Here is a 12,239-nt window from a genome sequence, read left to right as displayed (position 1 = left end):
GACTTTTCTCTTCCTCTTCTCGATAACTAGGGAGTGGATGGAGAATCTTGAGAGTGGGGAGGGGGGCGAGGCTAGAGGCTGGCAGAAAGGAATGGCATTTTCAGTAATTAAATTAATTGATTACCCAGAGTGCCAGGCAAGCAGGGGCTGCCCAGGAAAGGGGTAGGTGGCAGCCCCCACCGAGTCACCAACCAGAGGAAGGGGGAAGGCTAGTGTTACCTGGTGTCCTCATCAATGCCCCCTATCCCCCAGGTGTACCCTACAACCTCCCCTGGCCCCAGGTGAGAGAGAGGCAGAGGCATGGCAGGTGGATGGAGTGCCCTCCACAGGCAGACGTGACCCTCCCTCTACCAGGAGGCAGACACTGTCTTACTCTGCGCCCTTTGACAGAGAGGGAAGCCAGGCCTTGGTGAGGCTAAGTTACCTGCCCAGGGTCACACAGCACATGTGCTGGGACCGGAGTTCACACTGCAAACCACCTGCCTCCAAAGCCTGTGCTGTTCCTGTTATACTTCCAAAGAGGGACTGATGAGAAGCTGGTGTTCCTCCTCCTCCTAACCCCGCTGGTAGAGGGAGAGACCCCTGTCATGAGCAGAAGGGGATGGAGCTATAGGGCAGTGTCCCCCATCAGCCAACTAGAAGGATGCGGCTGAGATTAGAGCAGGAAGGATTCGGGTGAACCACTGAGCTTCTCCTGACATTCAGGGGGCTCCAATGCAGGGGGAAGGTGGGGAGCAGCTGTGGCTCTCCAGCTTTGCTCCTGTTCAAGAGGGCGACAGACACCTGCTCCTCAGGGGTGGGGGGAGAGTTGTTTTAAGCCAGGAGGCTGGTGACCTGATGTGCAGTCGGAGATACATCATCTGTCTCAGGCTCTGCAGACCTAGCAGGACACAGTGGGGTGCAGTGGAGGGCTGGAGACTTCTTGCCTTAGCTGCACCTTCCCCCTACCATCTCCCTGTGGGCGTGAGCTGTGGTCTAAAAGTTGCCCACAGTGTAGACCTGCCTTTCTGCCTGTGAGCCCCATCTCCTGTGTGCCTGGGAAGGAGCTCCCCACCAGGCTGAGTGTTCTTGCCCATCCCTCCTCCCCCGTCACCAAGCCCAGATCTTCTGGCCCAACTATGTTTCCTGATCCCACTTCCTTCCCCCAATGGAGTGCGGGTGCCCTCATCTGCAACCCCAGGACTTCCCAGGCTGGCTTACTGTGTGTGGGCCTAGCACCCTGCTAAGGTCAGGTCATTGGGTGGGGGACAAGCCAACCTACTGTGGTCTGTGGGGGACCATGTGGCTGGCCTGTGAGTAGAGATGCCAGCAAACCTCTCTCTGGCATCCCTAGTAACTCAACCCAGCGAAGGAGCCCCACCAAAGAATGTGCCTTACTTCTAGGCTAAACTTTGCCCTGTCTGTGCAGCTTCAGGAAGGAGAGGGCAAGCTCCCAATGGCTCAGTGACAAGAAGCCAGGCAGCCTGGGGAAGGGCATCACCAAAGCACAAAGGGCCAAGTGGGGTGCAAGGTGGGGAAAGCTGTTCTTCCTCCATCCACCTCGCTTCACACAGAGCACTTGGTGGTGGGCAGAAGAGAGCCCGGACTCCGAAGCCCAGGTTCCAGGCTGTGATTCACTTTGGCTGTGTAACCTTGCCCAAGTCACTCCCTCTTTCTGGGACTGTCTCCCCACCTGCAAGGTGAATGGGTTGCCCTAGATCTGAGTTATTCACTTTTTCCCCCATCAGAAAGTCTCCCGTGGCTCTTGTTCAAAACAGATTCCCATGGGACACCTGGGTGGCTCCATTGATTAGGCATCTGCCTTAGGCTCAGGTCATCATCCCAAGGTCTGGGATTGAACCCACATAGGGCTCCCTACTCAGCGGGAGCCTGCTTTTCCCTCTACCATTCCCCCTGCTTGTGCTTTATTTCTTTCTCACTCTCTTCCTGTCAAATAAATTAAATCTTAAAAAAAAAAAAAAAAAACCAAACCCATATTCCCGGGTCTTCCTTTAAGAGTTTCATTTATTGGCTGTTGCCCCTGGGGCCTGTATTTGAACATGTACTCTGGGTGGTTCTTATTACCCCGCAGATTAAGAGGGGATGGAGGGTCTCCAAGGTGTCTTCCAATTTAGATCTTTTAGGCGCTGGAATTCTCAGGACTGAGTGCATCAGCCCCCCTCTTCCGTGCCCCAGAAGCCCAGGGCCCTCAGACAGCTTGGGGTGCCCTCCTGTCTCCCCTTTGCTTTCTGCTCACTCATTTTTCCAGCTCCACCACCCTCTCCTTCCTCAGCACCCACTGAAAGGGTCTGTGGAGATGGAGGGAGGAGAAATGGGGGGGGCAGAGGTAGCAGCAACACCAGATATACCCAAGCCTCTGCCAAGTGCCACCCTTAAAAGATTATTCATTGTGGCGTTATTTGTAATAACCAGGCCGAGAATAAAGATTGGTTAAATAAATGATGGTACATTCTGCACAATGTGATATTATGCAAATGTGAAAAAGAACGAAGATGCTCTTTATGTATTGATACGGAATAATCTCCAAGATGGATGATCATATGCAAAAAGCTAGGTGTCAAACAGTGTGTATAACATGCAATATTTGGATAAAAACAAAAAAGGGTAATATATATATATATATATATATATATATATATATATATATATATATGTATAAAATCACTCACACATGCAGGCAATGTCTGGAAGAGCACCTAGAAACTGGCATTACCTCCAGGGAGGGAACCCAGTGGCTGGGACAGGGTGGGAAGGAGACTACTCTGTGTTCTCATTTGTACCTTTTGAATTTTGTATCATGTGTAAGCATTATCTTCTCAAAAACATTTAAATATTTCAAAGCTCTCCAAGGGCTCTTTCCAACTGCACTGCTTCCCCCCCCCCCATCTTTGATTCTGACACAGTGCCCCCTGGTGGGTCCCAGATGTGCTATGCAGGTGCGTGGTGTGGAATGGATGAGAATCTGTCCCAGGAAATGCAGGTGGAAGGAGGGAAGGAGCATGGACCCAACTCATCTGTGTCAGAGCCAGCTGCTGCCCTCTCAGCTCAGCCTCCCTTGGGGATGGCTCCTCACAGGCCCGGGGCCCACGTAGCAGGCCCAGACCTGAGCTGGGGCTTGACCCACCGACCACATGGACAGCCTCACCTCCCCACTGAGGATCTCCTGGCACTCGGAGTAGTTCACGCGGGCGGCCCAGCTGCCATTGGCCAGGCACTCCCTGTAGCCATTGTCTGGAAGAAGGAGAGAGAGTCAGGGTAACCCATGGGCTCCTCTCCCAAAGAGCAACCCAGGCATCCATCTGTCCATTGGTTCGTCCATCTATCCATCCATCTGGGCCAACACAGGGCCTGCTTGCTGGGGGACTCTTGGTTGAAGCTAAGGAGAGTGGCTTCCTACTATCCCATCTTCTTGCCTCTTTCTGCCCACTGGCCCCAGTAAGGGGCTCAGTGGCAGCCCCAGTGCCTGCCCATGGGGCCATGGTTCTGCCCACCCAGGCTGCTGTGATCATGTCCATGGGATAGGTTCATGAGCAGGCCTGACCAGCTTGCTGGAGCTGTTTCCTTGCAAGGCCTTCTATGGCAGCAGATTATGTGGTGGGTGCCCTTCTGAGAAATGTCCCATTTTGGCATCTCGCACGGCAGCAGAAGGATGGTGAGATCTGATGAGTCAATGCTCCCTCGCCGAGGCTGGGCATGATATGGTGGCAGGGTGTGTGGTGACAGCTCACGTGGCACACTGAAATGATGGTCTCATATGGTGACTACCCGTGGTGAGGCTTCCCGTGGGGGATCCTCACATAGTGTTCACATGGGGTGGGCCTCAAAGGGCAGGTGTTGGGGAAGGGCCTTGTGGTGGCATTTCTCCAACAGTAGGATTTATGCTAGAGGGTCATGTGGGGGATTCTTAGGACAGAAAATGATGCATGGCAGGAGTGTGCTGGGGGATGTCACAGGGGTGGGTCCCACAGGATCCACTACAACTAGCTCCCAGCCTGGCACATGGCACTTAGGGGGAAAGACAGGAGGGCAGCCCAGGGAGGTGTAGGGGTCTGTGCAGCCACCCAACTGGACTGTGGCCCGGAACCTGTTGCCTTCTAGAGAGATGGGCAGGAGCCCTGTGCTCTGAAATGAGGCCTGGCTTCAGGGCTCTGGGGTGGTTGGAACTGCATCCGGGGTCCTTCTCACCCTCCCTCCTGCCTGTACCCCCAGCAGGCACCAGGGCCCTAAAATCCAGTAAGGAAGGGACCAAGGGAGATCCAAACCTGGAGTCTTTTCTCCTTTGCTGGGAGAGGTCACCCTGCCCCACCCTGTACCCCTCTGGCATTGGTGGCTTTAAATATGTTTCCTAGAGTTCATTCTGGCCCTGAGTCCAGGCAGCACTGGCTAGAAGAGAAATTGAATCTTGAGCCAACCCCTTGCTGCAGGCCTTTTCATGGCTCACACTGACTCACGCCACATCCCCACCCCAGCAGGGTTTGAGGATGGTTGGGGAAGCTGCTTGAGTCCCAGTCCCTGAACCTGGAGCCTGGGCAGGGGCAGCACACTGCACGGGAGACAGAGTGGGTGCCCTGGGACCAGTTCAGTGCTGCTGGGCTGCAAGAATGACCTCAGCCCACCAGCCTCCGGAGCCGCTGAGGCCCCTCCTGTCATTTGTAGGGGGAAGGGCTTGGCCAGCTGATCCCCCAAGGGAGCAGTCCAGCCTGGGCCTGCCTCCATGCTGGCAGCAGCAGGACAGGAGAGAGATGATGGGGAAGGTGATGGGGGAGCTATTGTTGCCACCAGGAAAGAGGGAGCCATGGTCTGGCCCCAAGGACCACAAGGCTGAGGCCTCTCTAACGGAACGTGCTCCCTAGCCACTCTGCTGAGAGGCGGTTCAGGCTGCAGCATGCCAGTGGGGAAATGAGGCTAAATGCATTTTTAAAGCTCTGCTCAGCTTCCTTTCCCAGCAGAGCTGAGCCCTTGGGCAGAGTTGGCCAAGGAGCTGCTGATTCTCTCCTAATTGCTAAATGAGGGATAAGCTACTAGAGGGCTGAGGGCTCAGTGACTGGGATTTCAGGAAGGTCTGGGAGGAGGCAAGAAGCCAGGGGAATCCAGTGTACCTTCTGTAGACCAGATGTGCCTGGGACCAGGCCACTCTGGAATGTCTGCAGAGAAAGGGACTTTGGGCAGAGATCTGGTTGGAAGAGGCACAGGTAGGGGGCAGGGAAATAGGGAGGTGGTCTTGCATCGAGAGAAGCAGCATGGAGTAGTGTGAAGAGCACGGCTCTCAACCCAAGTAGCCCAGGTTCAAATCCTGGTGCCACTCCTTCTTAACTGTGTGACCTTGGGCAAGTCACACAACCTCTTGGCTTCCTTATCTGCAAGATAGGAATAGACTTAACAACGGCTCCTGCCTCAGTGGCTGAGTGTGCCGAGGGCTTGGAGCTCTACCTGGCACGTGGTATGCACTATTATTTTCATTATTATTGTCTTTGAACTGTTACTTATATAACGTCATATAAGATTCTGGACACATTACATATCCCTCTCAAAGGGGGTAATGGAAGGGGGTACAGGAGATGCCCTGTTGGCTCAAGCTCCCCTTTCGCACCACACATGTGGGGCAGGAGCCAGGATCCCCTCCCAGGCCAGGTCATCCAGAGGGAGCAGGCTTTGGTGGGAAGGGAGGAGGTGATCTTGAAAGAAAAAGCAGGCCCCACCCGCAGCAAGTCGTTGCCAGGGAGGATGCGACCTCCTTGTCTTTAATTGCTGAGCTGAGCAGTCCTCCCAGAGAGTCTCGGGAAAATGGATATTTTTGGAATAGCTTCCCATCCCTTTGAAGATCAGATGCAGCAGGAGGGAGGGCATTATGGAGAAGGCCTGGAAGTCCTGGCAGCGCCTCATCAGTAAATGAATTAATTAGTGCCTAATGATTAGGTACAATTCTGGGTTCCCAGGCACTACTGATTACAGGGTGTGTCCCTCATCTTCCTGGCACTGGGGGGGCACCTGCAGAGGGAGAGTCTTCTAGCCCTGCGTCCACGTCCAAGGACCATCACTCCCAGCTCTTCTGAGATCAGAGAGGGAAGAGCAAGGGAGCAGAGAGAGCATATCACCCAAACCTCTCCCCCATCCTGCAGGTGGAGAAACAGGCCTGGAAAGGGCAGTGCAGGGGGCTCCTTAACCAGTTACAGGTGGAGCTGGGGCTAGAACCCTGGATGCTTGGCTTCCGCTTAAGGCAGGGCTGGCTAATTGAGCAGCACGTGCCCAGGCACTGAAGTCTTTGTTGGGGTCATGTCAAGTCACCCCTGGAGACAAGAGCTCACGAGCTCACGTGGAGAGGCAGGGCTTGCAGCCACAGGGAGCCTGGCCGGCCCCACTCAGGAGTGTGGACTCAACCACGGAGTCAATAGGGGGCCAGAGAGCATTGACTCCAAGCAAGAGCATGCCAGGATGGGATACCAGGATCAGAAAGCCGGTGCCTTGGACCAGGGCAGTGGTGCACCCGTGGGATCTCCATCCCATGAGAAAGTTGGCTCAGACGGGAAAGTCACTTTGGGGGTGAAATCGACAGGACCAGTGCCATGGAGAGACAGAAGGGCCTCCTCCTGGGAGCAGCCCCTCTGTCCCCCACCAGGCAGCAGCCCCTGGGAGCTCCAGGAGGACTGGATGCACGCACTGAGTGCAGCTGTGGCCCTGCCTCCACACTTTGTGACCTTGGGCAGCTGTCACCTCTGCCTCCATTTCCTGATTGTAGAATGGGCCTACTAAACTGGAGGCTGGTGGACAGTGCACACCAAGCTCTCTTAGGTCCTCTTGCCCTTCCCCCTACCTGCTCTCAGGGTCCCCCACCCTCCTCTTAGGGTCCAAGAAGTGGTTGCAGACACATGAATCTGTGTGGTCTGGCTGTTCCAGCCTCCTGCCGAGTCCCAGTGCCTCCCCAGGGCCCTCCGGCCCCTTCTTGTTTGCAGCTACCAACCCTAATGTTCTTAATCTAGCTGGCAAAGCAGAGGGGCGGGAGGAGGAACGTGGGGGTTCTAAGCTGAACTAAGTCTTAGAAGCCATGCCATCCAGCCCTCTCCATTGTCAGACCAGGGGCCAAAGGGCCCTGAGAGGGAGAAAATGTATTAAGGTTACTTGGCAAGTTTCCAAGTCAACTACTTGGTATCTGGGCACCCTTGGTCCCCACCTTGGGCCTCTGAGCCCAGGCTCACTGGACCCCAAGAACCCACCTAGGGACCCCCACCTTTCCCTCAGATAGGACAGGGCCCCTGGCCTGCAGCTGTTTCTCTCTTCAGGAGCAGGAGCTGTGAGTCATTGACAGGGGTGAGCAAATTAATTCTGAGGGTGACAGGTGGTATAACAAGGAGCTGCAAAGCCTGGAGGTGGGGGCTCAGGGCCTCAGGGTAGCAAGGTGTTTACATGGGAATCAAGTATCCAGAAGACCCTGGGCAGTCCCCCCTCACCCCTACCGGACCTGTGAGCCTGCTTGTAAGGCTAAGCCCCCCGCCTGTGGCTCTAAAACTGGGTCCCCCACCTCCTGGCTGCGGGGCCCTGGACAGACCTCCTAATCTTTCTGAGCTCAAAGTGGGGGCTATTCTGATGATCCCTGCCCTTCCTCATAGGGTGGTTGCAGGCTTATCCCTGACCAGTTTGTCAATTGCCGAAGAAAGTGTCAGACAGACCTGCAGGCAAATTCCAGCTTCACCTCTTACCAGCTGGTGACCTTGGGCGAGTTCCCTAACCTCTCTGAGCCGTGGAGGCCTCAGTATATAATGAGAACTATATGGTTACATGTAGCATCGCCCAGGGGTATTGTGGGAATCGGCGGTAAAGAGCACAGAGCTGGCCTTTGGTAAATGGTGGTTGTATCCACGAGAGGTATTATAGTATTGTCATTGTCATTATTGTTCCCCCCACCTCCAACAAGTCCCAAGCTCTCCCCATTCTGTCCCGCCTCCCAGCAGATGGCCCACCCTCCACAGGTTCCCTTACTTGTGGTGTTGTAGCGGACACCGTAGAAATAGGCGGGGCAGGGTCGAACCACCAGCTGCCCTGCAGGGCTCCGGGGCCAGCAGGTGCCAATGAGATCCACGGATGCATTGCACTGCAGTCCTGGGGGGGGGTGGGCAGAGACAGCTGGTGAGCCAGAGCAAGAACCCTACTCTGGGATCCTCCCCACCTCCCCACACTCACACACCAACTGGGAACAAGATGGGAGCAATGAGCCCAGTGTAGAGATGAGCTCATACTAAGCAGAGGATACAACAAGGAAAGGAATCTGAATTTTTTATTTTATTTTATTTTTTTAGGAATCTGAATTTGATGCTATGGCACTAGGGATCCAGCATGGGTTCCAGAGTAGAGGAGGAACAGAGACAGCTGAAGGTGGTGTTAAAAGCTGAGGTCTTGACTGGCATTTAGAGGAAATGCTGGACACACTTCAGGTCCTCTGCTCTGTAGCCCGAGGACACTTCTCTTGGGCCCTCATTTGGTATAGATTGGACCTCTGAGACTTCACAGTCTGGAACAGCCTAGAAGAGACCAGTCCTTGATCCAGCCCCCTCCCACATCCAGGGAACCAAACCATATCTGCTCTGGTTCTACAGTGAGGAGCCAGTTAAATGAAGTTGGCTAAGCTTTTCTGTGGCCTGATAACCACATTTAATGGACATACGGTGTTTGTGCTTGGACTGTGCTGGGCCCTAGCAGAGGACTGATCAAGAAGGGAACCATAGGGAGAAAAAAGAGGGAGAGATACCCGGGGCGGGGGGGGGGGGGGTGGAAAGGACAGTGAACCAGTAGTCTGGAGCACTAACTTCACACTGGGCTCTGCTACTAATTTGCTGTGTAACCACAGGCATGTCACTTGCTTTCTCTAAGCCTTCGTGTCTTTTCTTTCTTTTTTTTTTTTAAGTTTTTAAAAAAAGATTTAAAAATTAAAAAAAATATTTTTTTATTTTTTTAAAAGATGTTTAAAAATGTATTTATTTGAGAAAGGCAGAGATCGTGAGTGAGGAGGAGAGGGAGGAAGAGAGGGAGAAGGAGGCTCCCTGCCAAGTAGGTCCCCCCGACTCAGGGCTCAATCCCAGGACCCCAGGATCATGATGTGAACCAAAGACAAAGGCAAAGGCAAATGCTTAACTGACTGAGCCACTCAGCTGTCCCTATTTTTTTAAAGATTTTTTTTTAATATATGAGAGAGAGTGAGCTGAGGGAGGAGTAGAAAGAGAGGGACAAGTGGACTCCATGCCAAGTGCAGGCCCTAAGGCTTGATCCTAGGACCCTGAAATCATGACCTAAGCAGGAACCAAAAGTCAGATGCCTAACCAGCTGAGTCACCCAGGTGCCCCAGCCTTTGTGTCTTTATAATAAAATGAAGAGGTTGGATCTGATGGGAAATTCTTAATCTCAGTCTAGTGGAAACTTTAAAGGTTCATAGAGACTCTGAAGTTAGATGAAAAAATTAGTGTATATGTGCATCTTAATTGGGAAAAGGATGTGGCTTTCATTAGATTCTCAAAGAGGTCTGTAACTCAGAAAATGATGTTAAAGTCTCCTTCCAAATATTTTCCCTTGAAGAGCTTTTTGGAGTGGAGTGTGTGCACATGTGTATGTGTGTCCATTGGGGGAAAGTCGAGGCCACAGTAATACTTCTGGAGGTAGGAAGGCTTTTAGTCTCCAGTGAGTAAAGGCTGGACTGAGGATGGCCCTGTCACTCCTCCTGATGCTGCCGCTTCTTTCTCTGCCTTTTTTTTTTTAAGATTTTATTTATTTATTCATGACACACACACACACACACACAGAGAGAGAGAGAGAGAGAGAGAGAGAGAGAGAGGCAGAGACAGGCAGAGGGAGAAGCAGGCTCCATGCAGGGAGTCGGATGTGGGACTAGATCCCGGGTCTCCAGGACCACGCCCTGGGCCGAAGGTGGTGCTAAACCGCTGAGCCACCCGGACTGCCCTTTTCTCTGCCTTTTGATGCCCTTCTTCCACAAAACGCTGGCACACCAGTCCTGTTGAGACCCAGTGTGTTGATCCCAATGGGAAGAGGTGTGTAATTCTTGGGACTGGTGCAAGAATGCACAGACAAGCCAGGAAGAGCCATGAACCAATGCAGGGGCAGCCTCTTTAGGGTTGGGCGTCAGCAGCTGCCAAGCCCTGGCTGGGGCCCACCTGCCTGCTCCTCCCCACTGTACTCAGTCTCTCAGGAAACAGCTCTGGGTTAGATTGGCATCTTTTCCCTGATGGATGCAGGGCAGTGCCGAGCAGCTCTGGTACCCAATGCTGGCTTTTCTTTCTAATCAAAGCTATTCATAGGGTGTTCCTACAAACTGAGGCTTAGGGGCAGAGGCTTTGAGACCAAGCGGTTTAACTGAAGAGAACGAAGTCTGGATTGGAGCTTCATGGACATGAGGAGTTGGCGGGCCAGGCCAGGCCTTGGCATTGAGCCACACTGCAGCCTCCGTGAATGGCATCACGGGGTGGTAAGGAGTGGGTAGGGGAGTGAGGAAAGCAGGTTGCGATTGTAATCTCTCATGGGTCATGCCCATTGTGCTGAGCCCAGAGGTGGGAGAAGCTAGAGGCAAGCAAGTGGCCACAAGGAAGGAGGGATAATACTATGGAACATGCTCTGTTTTTTCAAGGCCTATCCTTATCTATTTCATGGATCCTCATCCACCCTGAAATGTCATCAGTCCCTTTTTACAGACGAGGAAACTGAGGCACAGGGAAGTTAAGTGACTTGCTCCAAGTCATGGGTCAATGAGTGAAAGAACCAAGAAGTATAGCCAGGTGTTTTTGACTCTAAACTACACGCTCTTTCCATTATGCCATGTTTTGTGCCAACAAAGGGAGGGGAGAAAGCCAAGGAGGCAGCAGGGAAGGGAGAGACATTTTTGAGGGCTGTGTGCCAGGCACATGCCAGGTACCTTGCATATACCATCTGATTTAGCGACATCATTGTCCCTTCCTCACTTCATTCATTCATGTCCCTTCATTCACTTACTCGCTCACTCATTCACTCACAGTGTCTTCTGAGCTGGGGGCGGGGAAGACTTCATGGAACATCATGTGTGGCAGCACCCGGAACTTGTCTATCATGCTTTCTCAGTGTAGAATCTGCCCTCCACCTCCCTCCCTCTTGTCTCTCTTGCCCTGGACACTTCCCCAGAGCCTCTTTGGGAAAGAACAGAGGGTCAGGCAGGACTGGGCAGGACTGGGCGCCAGCCACAACCAGGACCAGCTTAGAGCCAAGGCGGAAACCAGCTACCAAGCAGGTGACCTTTCTGACCTTGATCACCAGGCACCAGCGATAGCCAGAGCCCTGACCCACCCACAGCTGGAGGGGAGGTATCTGGGAGGAAATAGAGCAGATGTTATTTACTTCTAGTCTCCTATGGATTAGGGTTCCCTAACACCTGCCTACGTAAGTGCTAATTCTCTCCGATTTACACGTAAGGAAACTGAGGCCCAAGTAGTTACACAAACACTAAGAGGCAGAAGCGCGATTTGAACACTGGCTTTGACACCTGACCTGGGCTCTTCCCACTGCACCACAGAGGTCCCCCGTCTGCACCACTGGCCCTCATAGCATTTGGTTGTACTGTTTCTAGCCCCTGCTGCCCCCCAAGGCCTCTGTGTGTGTGTCTCTCTCTTCCACTCCCTCTTACCCTCTCTCCTCTCTCCCTCCTGCTCCCCCGCAGCTCACAGAAGGCTACGTGGGGGGTAGGGCGTGGGGCAACACTGCCGTGGACATGACCTTTACATTAAGAGCCCAGAAAATCCCGGACGGAATGGAAGACTATGCGAGACGGGAAGAAAGGGAGGGACAGAATGAACAGAATGAACAGAAACCACCAGCACCACTCCCGCCCCCCGCAGAGCTGGGTGGGCGGGGTCTGGCGGAGGGGCGTGGCCAGAGGAGGCGTGGCCATAGCACAGGGCCAATCAGGAGCGGCGGAGGGGCTCAGGCTCTGAGACACCAGCCTGGAGTGGAGGGCTTGGCCTTGTGGACGCAGAGAGAGGGCTGCGGAGCCGGAGGCGGGGGTTAGAAGAGGAAAGGAGGCCGGAAGGAGAGGGTCGAGGAGGGCCCAGAGGTCGAGGGAAGGGAGGAGGCTGCAGGACAGGGCCTCAGGCGCCGGTCCTGGCCCAGGGCGCTGCCCACTGGACTTCCTGGCCCGACTGCTCCGAAGGCGCCTTCCTGCAAAGTGCCCTACATCGGGGCTCCCGAGAGTTCAGCTCTTTCAGCTCCGGCCTGCA

At 53.8% G+C, this 12,239-nt stretch overlaps 1 protein-coding gene across 1 annotated transcript in view; it reads right to left on the bottom strand.

The window, feature by feature from the left end:
* CRHR1 (corticotropin releasing hormone receptor 1) overlaps nt 1-12,239 on the bottom strand; it is a 48,906-nt gene that overhangs the window by 10,450 nt on the left and 26,217 nt on the right. The window contains exons 3-4 of the mRNA XM_041724049.1: nt 7,975-8,094; nt 3,146-3,231 (exon numbers count right to left, since the gene is read on the bottom strand). Of these exons, the coding sequence (XP_041579983.1) occupies nt 3,146-3,231; nt 7,975-8,094 (206 nt within the window). The remainder of the gene's footprint in view (nt 1-3,145; nt 3,232-7,974; nt 8,095-12,239) is intronic.

This window comes from Vulpes lagopus, chromosome 12, assembly GCF_018345385.1.
Source record: "Vulpes lagopus strain Blue_001 chromosome 12, ASM1834538v1, whole genome shotgun sequence".
Taxonomy (NCBI): Eukaryota; Metazoa; Chordata; class Mammalia; order Carnivora; family Canidae; genus Vulpes; species Vulpes lagopus.
The sequence above is the reverse complement of the archived record's forward strand: the minus strand, read 5'-3'. Positions and strand labels throughout refer to the sequence as shown.